The following is a 13,284-nucleotide window of genomic DNA, read 5'->3' as shown; positions in this document are numbered from 1 at the left end:
GATGAAATTGATGTGCCATCGTCCATACAAGAAAATAGTTTCCATCTTCACAAGTTAGGAAATGTTTGGAAATCACAATCAGTCGGACGACTGCTAATATCCGGTCATCCCGGTCCATACTACCCGTACCCGGGCTATTACAACACTAGTAGCTAATATGTACTGGCTTTTACCCGCGACTTCGGTCACTAAAGACTTAATCGCGCACGTGTCCCCCTTTATATTAAGTAGAGCGGGTTAAAAAGTGCCCTGTTTTTCTGTAATTCTCAAACTATATCTATGTTACTGTCAAAACTTTAAAGGTTTTAACTGATGCTCTTGGTAAATATCACTTTTGACTGCAAAAAATCAGTAAAAAGTGCTTTCTCTTGATTTAAAATTTTACCAATCGGTCCAAGCTTCATACAAAGTCTTAAAAATATGGCAAGAAATAAAAAGCAACATTACTGTGGTACCTAAGGTAAGTGTGATCACGTTGTATGCACAAATCATATGAAAATTTGACTTTAAAATGTTTTTTTGATGATTTCCATGTAATTTCCACTAATTATAACACTTTGTATGAATTTCGACTGATTGATAAAATTTTAAATCAGGCGAAACCACTTTTGACTGATATTTTGCATTCAAATGTGATTTTGACTAACGCCCTTGGTCAAAACAACTTCTGTTAAACGTCAAAAGTGGTTTTGACCGATTATGAGTAATTCTGACTGTAACATCTATATCGAATTTCATTTAAAGTGGTTTGTATTCAGGATGAACACTGTTTAAATGCTGGGCTAAATCTTCGAGTAAAGCCGCTGGCAGGAGCTTGTTTCAAAAAGTTTATTTTGACTTAGATAGAGGCTCTACGAAACTAAAATGTTCCGCAAGCTTACTCGTTTTCTCGTGGTTGTTAGTAAAAGAAAATGTCAACAGATGGCGTTAAACACATCTCTACACTTTGATACATTGATTAAGTATTATTGTCTCTACTTATCCAGAAATTTAATTTAATAAATCTAACTCACGATATAAACTAATAAATAATAAATCTCATAGGCACAATTAATACGTGACGCAAACCTTACGCTATAATGTTTCACCTATGGAAGACCATAATATGGCGAAGTTTATAAATCTGTCGCTAGATGGCATAAAATAGCAATATACAGTGTGTCCGGGCATGTAGTGGTCAAACTTTATGGGCCAAATCTTGGGACAATTTTATCGATAAAAATACTTCAAATTTGGGGCTTGACCCATTTATCGCAAAATTACAAGGATTTAAGTTTTTAATTTTTGTTTTCACCTCTTCCTTCAAAAACAAGTGAAAGCGTGAGTAGCTTAACATTAATAAGCAAATATTTTATATCATGCGATAGCCAATACAATTATCTATTAGCAAAAGTAGAAAACAGGTAAAAGTTTCATACATTTTAAGGGAGTAAGAATGGATTTAATTAGAAAAAAACATGACTTTTTTCACTTCTTTTTCAGTTATTTTCCAACACAAGAAAAACCAGGTAGTTAAGGTATATTTTATTTGCATTTTATTATTAGTATTTGAGCTATTCTACAAAACGAATGTAAATTTATTAGTCTACTACGTCTATTAGTTTCGACGTAATTGTTGAACAAAGATACCCCTTCCCAGCGGTTTCCATAGTAATCGGAATAGGTTGTGTGATTCTTTCAGGCAGTGCATTTTCGCATGTCGCGTGCGCTATGGAAACCGCTGGGAAGGGGTATCTTTGTTCAACAATTACGTCGAAACTAATAGACGTAGACTAATAAATTTACATTCGTTTTGTAGAATATCTCAAATACTAATAATACAATGCAAATAAAACATACCTTAACGACCTGGTTTTTCTTGTGTTGGAAAATAACTGAAAAAGAAGTGAAAAAAGTCATGTTTTTTCCTAATTAAATCCATTCTTACTCCTTTAAAATGTATGAAACTTGTATCTGTTTTCTACTTCTGCTAATAGATAATTTTATTGGCTATCGCATGATATAAAATTTTTGCTTATTAGTGTTAAGCTACCCACGCTTTCACTTGTTTTTGAAGGAAGAGGTGAAAACTAAAAATTAAATACTTAAATCCTCGTAATTTTGCGAGAAATGGGTCAAGCCCCAAATTTGAAGTATTTTCATCGATAAAATTGTCCATAGATTACGCCCTTAAAGTTTGATCACTACAAGCCCGGACACACTGTATAAGTAACTAATAAAGAACTTGCAAGAGTTGGTGTTTTTCCATAAATAGAGTTGTTTGGATTTCTTCAAAGAAATGGGAAAATTCATCAAAATTGGTACAGAATTTCTAGCGTGAACATACAGACTAAGCTTGCATTTGTTTTATCTAATATAGATTTTAGATGTATAAAAAATAATGATGCTCATTATAGTTTTGTACCAAATTTCTGCTTTAGAACTGATAGAGAGAAAGTAATTAATTAAAATCCCTGCTAATGAAGTGTTTCCAGATAGCGGTTTGGTGTGCTTTATCAAATTAACAATCGATGTAAAGGTACATTTTCACTGACCGAGGACTAAATGGCATAATGTATCGGTTTCAAATCGATTTTTAGCGACTACAATAAACAGACGAATGAAATAAAACAAATTGTATACGATTTATCGGAAAGCAATATTCGTGAAAAAATAGACAGTATTACATAATGGGTACTCTCGTGTAAAAAAGCAAAAAACGAGATATGAAAACAACAACAACAATTACATTAAAAATTAAAAATATTAACACAAATCATGTTTGCAACTAATTACTAGGTAATACCACAGAATAATAATAAGTATACCTACTAGGGATAGGTGACTACATCGTTCCTTTCAGCCAAATGACGTCCACCGCTGGACAAAGGCCTCCCCCAAGGATTTCCTTATCGGATTTATGGAATACCTACCTACATATTTAAAAAAATGATGGGTTGAAAGGACAAGTGTGCAATATCCTTTATCATTAAATGCGATATCCCAACTGTTTAGGTAAAAATATTACTATAAAATGCGATATTTTCCCCGTAGCCCGACATTTGGTAGCTTACAGGGCCCCAAAATGGTGTCCCGGATAATTTATTTAGTTTTTTTAATAATAGCCGCTAGTTCTGCCTACGTTTTAGTGGGTAAGTTTATTTTCTATTTTTTTTGGAAATAAGTTAATTCTTTAATACAATTTTGTGTGTGTATCAAAAGAACTAGATAACCTTTTCTGTTTTAACCTTCACAAAATAAAATCTACGTTTTGCCACCACACAAAATATTTGTATGAAATTACTTAGATTCAAAATCGTCGTATACGCGCAGTTAGCACTCATTGACGTATGTAAGTTTATAACAAGCCTAAACCGCGTAAGATAGATGAAGGGGGTAAAACGGGATCCACGCGTACGAAGTCGCGGGCGGCCGCTAGTTTTTTAATAAAAAAAAGTTTATTTTTAATGGATTTGCTTCCAGAAAACGACGACCCAGAAGAAAGCGTGATATGGCCGTCCGAATATTCTTATAAAGCTGAAGATATCGACCTGGTTAACGCGTTCGTTGAGAACTTCCAGGTTTGGTAAGTTAAAATAAAAATTGACATTATCATCTCTACTACACGAACACCTATAAAACTCGTTCATTTTTACAAATAGGCTTTTGAAAAGCACTTTTACACGTCCCAGTATTAATCATTAGGGACAATAAATGGGCCAGTGCTGAGAAGAAGCAGCGCAAGAAACTCAGTCACTATTGTCAGCTTCCTTTCCCAATTTGCCCGAGGCAAATGGACCATTTGGCCTACTGCCCTACGCTTGGATGGGTAACGAAGGCCCGATGTTCACATGTTTGTCTCTCTATGTCGCCTCTTACGACTTTCACGGGGAAATGCGATTGGTCCTATTCGACTCTACCCAAACCACACAGCTAAATGAACTGTGCTGTGAAAAGTAATTAAAGGATTTGGCCCACTGTCCACAGTCCACACGCAAGGCCATACGGGCGCCTGATTTTCGCCTGTTTATTTAAGAATATAATAGAATAGAAATAATTTATTGACACAGAAAACATGTATAACGGAGGTCGGAGGTACATGACAAAAAAAAAGAAGAGATATAAACTGTGCCAACATCATTTATCGTTATATTGTTGCGTTACATGGTCGCTAACATAATAATTAATTATTATTTACAACAGTGCTGAAATATCGGGAACTCTACATTAAGGTACACACGGCCACACTGTTAACTATCCATTTCCGTTTTTGCTCTCGCTCTAATCAAATGGTGATTCTTTGTGATATAACGAGATGACATGACTGTCAATGGGCACTTAACACTGTTGCCGATAGTAGGTACATGGTAGCAATCCCGTAAATAATAAATTATTAAGCATTTATCGTGCAGCTCATCGAAAGGGCATGTCAAGAAGCTGGTCTGACGTTCTTGCTATAACATTCCTCTCTGTCGCTCTTACTATTTTCATGGGAAGAGAGGAATTGGTACTATTTTGTGACAAATGGGCCAATGTTGAATACAAGCCGTGTAAGCCCCACAAAAATGTAAATATACCATTTATTTATTTATTTATGAATTAATTTTCGGGTAACAGGTACAGTGCCGAGCACAACAGGTCCCGTATCGACTACAACAATGGCACCAACAAAATATACTACATCGCCGAGTCTGATGACGACATGGGTTATCAATACGAGGTAAGTAATGAATTGAAGATGAAGTAGCAATGATGGTCAGAGAATATAGTACGCAGAAATTACCGCCGATGGGAGAGTCTTCCAGTGACTTGGCCCACTTTTAGCTTGGTAAACGGGCCAAGTCGCAGGATTGAATATTTAAATATGTTTTCTCCCAGTAACTGGACCTACCTCCAGTGTTTTTATTAATAAATTAAACGCCATATCAACGAAAATCTACTGTACAATATTAGAGTGGGCTCAGTCGCTGGAAGAAAAAATATTTAAAAATTTAATGTGCCTGTGGACCAAGCTAAAAGTGGGCCAAGTAACTGGAAGACTCGATGAAGTAGCAAGGTTTTTTAGTCGTTGTGTTTTTTTTTTACACCAGAGCTTTTGGTTACACCTGTGATTGTTGCGGCGAGGTTTCCGGCGGCTGGGACCGCCATTAACTGGGACCGCGGCCCTAATCGCCGGATCCGGAAAAAAAATTTCTTCCGGCGACTGGGACCACTCATTAGTACCTACTGTACCGATTTTGGCTTGAATAATATAAGTATTTTCAATATAAACCACTGTAAGGACCTGTTTCCACCAAGCAACGGAGCGGAGAAGTATTTTGAATAAACAATCATATTTCATTATTTCTACATCTCCTTTCCGTTCCTCACAGCTATGGTCCGCGCCGCTCAAAACCCAAAATTCTGACTATAAAATAATTCGTCCGCTCGACACTTCTCCGCCTTGGTGGAAACCGGGCCTGAGGGGCTACTCCGAAAATCGTGATCCGAAATTTCGAATTCTGCCATCCCTCTCACGTATAGCGAGATACCACCATGAGCGATAGTGACAGATAGACCCGAAACTACGTAAACAGCGTTTCGGAATAGCCCCCCTGACAGCTGTATGACGTTTCAGATCCACCCAATCACAACTGAAACTGTGAGGAACGAGAATATCTGCATCCAAAGCTACTCTGAGGGCGAGCAGCGTGACTTCTTGCCGAATCTTGACGGCTACGAATATTCGCGTGAGTATCCATGGCAGCTTTCGCTGGCTGACTGATAGCTAACTTTTTTATTTCTTTTTTTTTATCCACAACGAGGTCTTGGCCTGTATCTCACCTGATGGTAAGTGATGATCAGGCCGAAGGTAGAAGCGAGCTTCACCCGGAATCCTCAACCACGGAGGAACTGGCTATCTTACCTCTAACTGCCGGAACACAATAATGCTGTTAACATTGTTGTTATGGTGACAGACTTAGTACAGTAATATGGTGGTAGCCAGGCGGACTTAGAACAAGGCCTACCACCAACCAAACCGAACAGAAAAATCTGCCCCCACTGGGAATCGAACCCGGGACCTCTGCGTCTGAAGCAGTCACTTACAACTCGGTCAGGTTATCTGCGCACCTGACTTCCGTGACGTCACATGTAATATGAGTGTGTCAACAGACATAACTGAGAGTTTAATTTTTTAGATGAGGAACTAGAAAATGGCAGAACAGTGCGAGTGTGGATAAAAGAAGAAGAGTCAGAAGATGAAGAGCATGTTACTGTCAAATCAACGATGTACGTGTACAGGACCGACTACGACTTCGACGTGCCTGTCAAGTGAGTTATTTTGATTTCTTTATTATTAGAAACATTAATTTCGTCTTTATGAAATGACTTAGATATTTATTTATTTACTAGCTGACCCGGCGAACTTCGTACCGCCTTAGCGTAGAGATTTTCTTTATATTTTTTTCCGTAAAAACCTTGTACAGAGTATTAGAAAACTACAAAAAAAAATCAGCCAAATCGGTCAAGCCGTTATGTCGTGACAACGGAAAACGGGTTTCATTTATATATATATATAGATTTATTAAAGATGTAAAACAGATTACAATTAAAATTTTATAGCACGTAAAATTATGGGCTAAATTGTAACCTAACAACATGCATCCTATATATATGTTAATCACGTACCATCAGGTGAGAAACAGGCCAAGAGCTTCCTCGTTGTGGATAAAAAAAAATTAAAAAAAATGTTACAACAAAACTTCAAAAAATCAGTTTACATTTTACAAAAAATTTATATGTTTATTAATATTATGTGTGTGAGAATAGTGAAAGAGGAAAATAAGATAAAATTGTTAATTAAAAATGGTAGCGATACTCCTTCGAAAGGCATAATTGGACTAGACGTAAAAATGTCGATGTCCGGTTGGGCCAGTACTGTGCCAGTACGGTGTCATTGTAAAGGCGGCATTACGAAGCCTTTTAAGGTCTCTTTTACCCCCTTGAAAGACTGACATCTTTACCTCATAGGTACAGTATCTCACAGTTTAACCCTACTTTATAATGTTCCTACAGCTGATTAAATACTAGTAGTGACATCGTATGCTTTTTGTGGATGGATAGTAAAGATTCCTTAATGTAAAAAAAATGAAATAAACAGGTTCGGTTCTTCTTTACCCATAACGATGAAGCTCTTAAAACCCGGACCCGGTTGAGTTAACTGCGCCACTTAGCAGCCGTGACGTCACGTCGACGCTCTGGTACGGACGGGGTGAACGGGGACACGGTAATAATATCATACAGTATTGTAACTTCATATAAACAGACGAAACGAGAACTTTCTTTCGAAATTCAAATCTCGGTATGCGCTCGGTATGCAAAAGTCGGGGGTGTCGCGAATGTGCCGAATGGACGTCGGTGGCCAAGTGTTAAAAATGACAAAACTAATTGAATTTGACTGACCGTCATTTACGGTCAAATTGGTCAAAAACTAGTCAAATTTACATTTTCAGTCAGTTTGATTTGAAATGAAAATTATATTGTATCAAACCAGCTTTTGCCCACGACTTCGCCCGCCCGAAATTAAAGTAACAGATCATTATGATTATTAAAGTTTCGAAATTATTTAAGTAGTTTTTATTTACTAAATTAAATCTACTAATCACAAAACGACACACATTTTTAACCTATTCTATTCATAAAGTATTTTGTTTGTCTAACTAAATAAAAAATACAATCACAAAACTAGATAGAAATTCTAAGTAGGCAGATGTAATTAAACTGGGTACTGTAGGTGGGCAGCCCTACCGCATGTTGTCATACTGTGACGTACCGCGCGACTGTTGACATTTATTTCAAAAATATGGCCGAGTTGGAATACTGTATAGATAGTATTACCGTGACGGGGAGATGTGCGGGTGTGCAGTTAACTCGAGCGGGTTGTAGCTTCCGTCTCACCCGATGGAAATTGATGATCAGACCGACAAAGGACTTTAGAAAGAATGAAATATTTATTACGATGAACAGCTTAGAGAACAAAGAAAGTATACGGAAAAAAGACAGAAATATCACACAAATATTACAAGGAAATGAACTGAGCAGTGCCACCCTGTTGCAACAGCGATGCCCATCGCAATGGGACTCCACTCAGCATATGCCGTGGCCCACGGTGGGTAAGGCCACGACGCTGGTTTTCAGTGTACCACTTTCATATTAATGTTCTAATAACTTCCAGGGTGATCGCCAAAGCCCTGAACCTTGTAGACGGCTCCATCCAAGCCAACATGATCAGGAACTACTTGCAGTTCACCTTCATCGTTACTGCTGATGAAGTCACCCTGAAAGATGGTAAGTGGTCCTTTGTGCTAAATTGATCTGATAGTGAATACAATAAAATCAAACAATTTATTTTGCATTTTGCAGAAGACTGTAATGAACCAGTTGATGAAAATCCTGAATTTAAAGCCATCATCGATCATTTACATCCTCATGATCCTGCTCATGTAGAGAAGGCATTCCACAGGTAACTTTAATTTCTATTTCAATCTTTAAATAATACTCGTAATTTGCTGATCCCAAATATTTAAGAGACTTTTTGTCCTTTCAGTTACAAAAAACATCACGGCAAGACGTACAAGCAAAATGAGCAGGCAATGAGGAAAGCCATATTCCACAAGAATTGGAAGTGAGTTGATATGCAAAAGCTATAAAAACTTTCTTCTGTGACGGGTGACTGTAGCTAACCCTGCAGTGACACATGAGAATTCTCCTATAAATGTATTTTTCGAAGGAACCTTTGTACAGCAGTGACGTCATTTAGCTGATACGAATTTCAATCTTAAAACAATTTTTACTACATGTATCTATCTTCCTTTTCAATGTAAGGAAGTCGCTTTACGTTAAGCTCCTCCCTTAATCTTCTGATTAAATTTGGGATTCTAAGCTGCTCCCTTCACTGTATCCAATGAAGCTTGAGTACAACTTATTGGCCACCAGTGAATCCGATAGGATTGTATTAAACTGTAGGTTCTTTTAAAGGAGTTGCAGAGGTGTGAACGAGAGATGACATTACTCGAACTGAAACCTCTTCTTCCAGAATGATCCGCGCCCACAACCTCAAGAACCTAGGCTACAAGATGGAGCTGAACGTCTTCGCTGACCGCACCCCAGAGGAGCTGAATATCCTCGCCGGCACTCGGCCTTCGTCCCCCACGGCGGTGGGGACCATGCCCTTCCCCCACTCCGACGAAGAAGTAAAGGAACTGGCCGAGGATCTCCCTGACAGCTATGACATGAGGTTCCTGGGCTATGTTGGACCTATCAAGAGTGAGTTTTACTATAGTCTGGTCTGCGAGCTCGTAGAATTTTGTCCAATGACCCCAATCTACCCATCCTTATCGCTCGCGCGTAATTATGTTGTTGTCGCGCTTGCACACTCACTGCGGGCGCCCGTCGCACAGTCGCGACAGCAATACATATAATTACGCGCGAGCGATAAGGATGGGTGGCTTGCTCACAGACCGGGCTTTAGTTATATCTGCTGTATATGATTCGTCTTTGTATTTTGTCTTTGTATATGAAACGTGTTGCGAACTTTATGGCTACTTTGGATGTCACAAACTATTTGACGCTGACTGTACCTATTCTACTTATGAGAAAAAATGTGACTAGTACTTTCGTTTCAGATCAAGGTGAATGTGGATCATGTTGGGCCTTTTCTACCACCGCCACCGTGGAGGGAGCGCTGTCAAAGTCTAATGGAGGTCGCAACGTGGATCTCAGTGAACAGTCGCTGGTAGACTGTGCTTGGGGGTAGGCATATCTTTTTGTTACTTCTCACCATAGTCACCATAGAGATCCAGTTCGATGAGCAGCGTACGACTAAACTCGACGCGAAGCGCGATGACTTGAAGGCCCGTCCATCTGCTGCCATTCACTATAATAACTATGTTGGCGGCGTGCTCAGATGCCCTCATTGTGCGAGGGGGTTTGCCACGAAGATCGGCTACGTAAGCCATCTTCGGGCACACCAGCGCCGCCAAGACAGCTAGGAGTCGGAGTGGTCGCCATGGCCAAAATCGGTCGGATGGATCATCATCAAATAAGTGTGCTTACCACGAGTTTGGTGACCTCGCTGGCGATTGCGTCAATAAAATCTATGAAGATCTTAGTTATTGAAAGTAACCGCTAGGAGCGCTCTACAGTTAGTCATCATGTAATGTCATTTTTTTACGCATTCGCTAGCGAGCACACCTAAAGTAGACTCATGGTAACATTTATCATGAATCGGAACTCTTACCCTAGGTCGCACTATAACAAACCATAGAAAAACACCGGTTAAAGTTATTATTTATTTCGGTTAAAGTTAAGGTGAGGCAACACAGCCTTAGCAATCTTTCTTAACTTACGACCTCAACACGAGTAACTATTACAAACTGAAATATCTTTAAGGCGTAAGTGTTGATTCCAGGCTGTAATTGGATTTTAGATCTAGGTCACAGGCTTAAGAAAGATATGAAAGACAATAATTTAGGCAATAATTAACTGTTTCTCTTTTATCATTTCTAGCTTCGAAAATGCTGGCTGCAATGGTGGTCAGCTCGACAAGGCCTACGAGTACATATTGAAGCATGGCATCCCATTTGACAGTCAGTACGAATACAGACAAAAGGTAATTAATCTTATTTTTACTTATGACATAATAAGGAGAGCCAAAGCAAAGGATGCGTTGCGGCGTCTAAAAAGGTGACAAAGTTTCTTCCGCCACTGCTTCTCAGCACCAGCCCATATGTTCTCCCGAAGCTATAATTGGGACATGTATTAGCACCCTCGAAAGGCCCAAGTACTTACGGTACGGTACGGTTGGTACGGAGTCTCCACTTGGGTTTTGGTAAAAGTTAGTCTTCCAATATTGCTAATTATGTTGTTAACTATTTCTAGGTTTAACAAGGGTTGATAGATGATCGTTTTTGAGACTGACGCATGCATCACAGTTCAGTTTCTCAAAATTCTCATTTTCCAGGATGGCTACTGCAAGGTTGACAACACGACCGACACCTTCAAGATCCGGGGCTTCGGACTCGTCACCCCCAGGAACCCAGAAGCCCTGAAGCTGGCTCTGGTGAAGTATGGACCCGTGTCCATCGCGATACATGCCTCGAAAAATATGTATTTGTACACCAACGGAATCTTCTACGACATAAACTGGTAAAACCTTTTCTACACTCATCATCATCATCATCATCATTTCAGCCACAGGATGTCTACTGCTGAACATATTCCTCCCCCAGTGATCTCCATGTTGATCAATTGTCCAGCGCCTTCCTGCTACCTTTATGCTGTCGTCAGATCACCGGGTGGACGTCCCACTCTGCGTTTTCCGGTCACCGCTGCATCGGATTCTCAGTGAATAATTTTATTTTTGTTTCAATCCACAGCGAGGGCTTACACGTCAACCATGGAGTAGTGGTGGTCGGTTACGGCGAACGCGACGGTACCCCCTACTGGATCGTCCGCAACTCCTGGGGAGAAAACTGGGGGCAAGACGGGTACATCCTCATGTCAGCTCTAAATGACAACTGCAAGGTGATGGACTCGCCTTACTACCCCATTGTTTAAATTGAAGTGCAATCTATCCCATGATATAGCGGTAGAAGTAAATAAAGTTACCACACCTCACTTTATTAGCGTCGTTAAAAACCCTCTTGCGCATCTGATAAGCTTAATGTATCGTATATGTATCGCTTCGTTTCAAGTCTTTCTCTTGACTAATTTATTTCAGATTTTTATCCATCTACTGGTTAATGTTATTTTGTATGTATTTCATATATTTCACATATTATATTTAATGGTCTTACTTGTATTGTACCTAGTTATTTATTTTTATACTCGATGCTTCACAATGGATTCGCACGAAAAAGGGAGGAGGTGATTGGTGTACTATATTTATTTCTTGATACCGCTGGAGGAGATACTTTGTAATCTTTGAATGACCATGCTATGTACTATTTTGGATACCGAGACTTTAATAAATTCCACGTGCAAACTTCAATATTTGTTTTCTTTGTATTATGGTAAATACGTACTTACTCGTAGGTGACTGTGGAGCGTTGAGAGGCTCCCTCACAAATGGCTTCGTTCTCTCTATCTATTTTCTTGAATACTTACTATGTTTCGCACAGTTTTTTCACATTATAAAAATAAATTACAAAAACTAAGCCTTGAAATAAGATTTGCTATAAAAAATAATACATTTGTGTTAAAGATAAACTATGACATGAAATTCGATACAACCAGTTTCTAATTATTTCAACCAAATATAAAAAGGCAACTTCTAACTTAAAATTTTAGACTTAAACCTACATAAGTAACACATGAAAATGTATCGCCGTAAGTTGAATATACTTTTGACAGTTCTGGCAATTCTGGCAATTGTCAATACCTGTGTCGGAGACGACGTGAAGAAAGAAAAATGTGGCCCAAGTAACAATTTCTGCAACAATCCAGATGGACAGAAGGCCTTTCAAAGGGAGCAATTTCTCTTACATGATGGACATGGGCCAGATCCTAAGAATGCCGGATAGATATTCAATATTTAAGCTTTGGGGGATCCAGAAAATATTTCATGTTGTCTCTAGATTTTCTTTTTGATATTTTTTAAGACACCGCGCGGCAGACTTTTTGTCAACCGATAGTTGGGTCAGCTTATAATTTGTATGATGAATCGGCCGTTACCAAATCAGTTTAATGTGCTTCCATACATGTTCACACTGATAAAACAACCGAACCAACTATCGGCCGACTAAAAGCCTGCCAACTGCCTTGTCAAACCTCTTTGCTTAAATCATAGAGCTGGTTTTATGTGTTTGACTACTACATGCCATAGTATTATTTAAAAAAAAGCATTTAAAAAAGGCTGTCCAATGTGCTCGTGTGTTAACTTCGGTTGTTTGCCCCCATTGCAATAAAATGGTTCAAAAAAGATTTTTCTTTGCTTTATTTTCTTTCCCGATCCTTGTTAAGCATAATACTTTCATGATTACAAATGGAATGCTTATGCCCGTTTTCACCATCAATCCCTAATTTTTAAGTGACCCCTATGGTAATACATAACAGGCTATTGTTTTCATAGGGGTCACTTAAAATTAGGGATTGATGGTGAAAATTGGCATTAGGTACTTAAAAGCCAATAAATAAATTAATCCGCCTACTCAAAATCTCTGCTCAAGGTCAGCTGGTAGAGAATGACTTATGGCATTAAGTTCGCCTTTATGTGCGGTTCATTTTTATGTTAATGCAATAAACTCTTTAAATAAATAAATTAAC

At 38.7% G+C, this 13,284-nt stretch overlaps 1 protein-coding gene across 1 annotated transcript; it reads left to right on the top strand.

Moving 5' to 3' along the window:
* Positions 1-3,045: 3,045 nt before the first annotated feature.
* LOC114363183 (cathepsin K) lies at positions 3,046-12,007 on the top strand. Its single transcript, XM_028318831.1, has 13 exons — positions 3,046-3,131; positions 3,463-3,565; positions 4,597-4,699; positions 5,597-5,708; positions 6,159-6,291; positions 8,195-8,307; positions 8,383-8,482; positions 8,567-8,644; positions 9,056-9,285; positions 9,645-9,771; positions 10,528-10,630; positions 10,982-11,166; positions 11,397-12,007. Exons 1-13 carry the CDS (start codon positions 3,065-3,067, stop codon positions 11,575-11,577), a joined length of 1,635 nt encoding a protein of 544 aa, XP_028174632.1. The 5' UTR covers positions 3,046-3,064; the 3' UTR covers positions 11,578-12,007.
* The last annotated feature ends 1,277 nt before the right edge of the window (positions 12,008-13,284 follow it).

Source organism: Ostrinia furnacalis, unplaced genomic scaffold (assembly GCF_004193835.3).
Source record: "Ostrinia furnacalis isolate ACB-3 unplaced genomic scaffold, ASM419383v2 OfSCF7013, whole genome shotgun sequence".
NCBI lineage: Eukaryota > Metazoa > Arthropoda > Insecta > Lepidoptera > Crambidae > Ostrinia > Ostrinia furnacalis.
Note: the sequence above shows the minus strand (reverse complement) of the source record. Positions and strands in the feature narration are given on the sequence as shown.

Coding starts and splice junctions, on each gene's coding strand:
- LOC114363183 (XM_028318831.1), top strand. CDS start 3,065: ATGGTGTCCCGGATAATTTATTTAGTTTTTTTAATAATAGCCGCTAGT. Junction 8,483..8,566: donor GTAGAGAAGGCATTCCACAG/GTAACTTTAATT, acceptor TTGTCCTTTCAG/TTACAAAAAACATCACGGCA. Junction 8,645..9,055: donor ATATTCCACAAGAATTGGAA/GTGAGTTGATAT, acceptor CTCTTCTTCCAG/AATGATCCGCGCCCACAACC.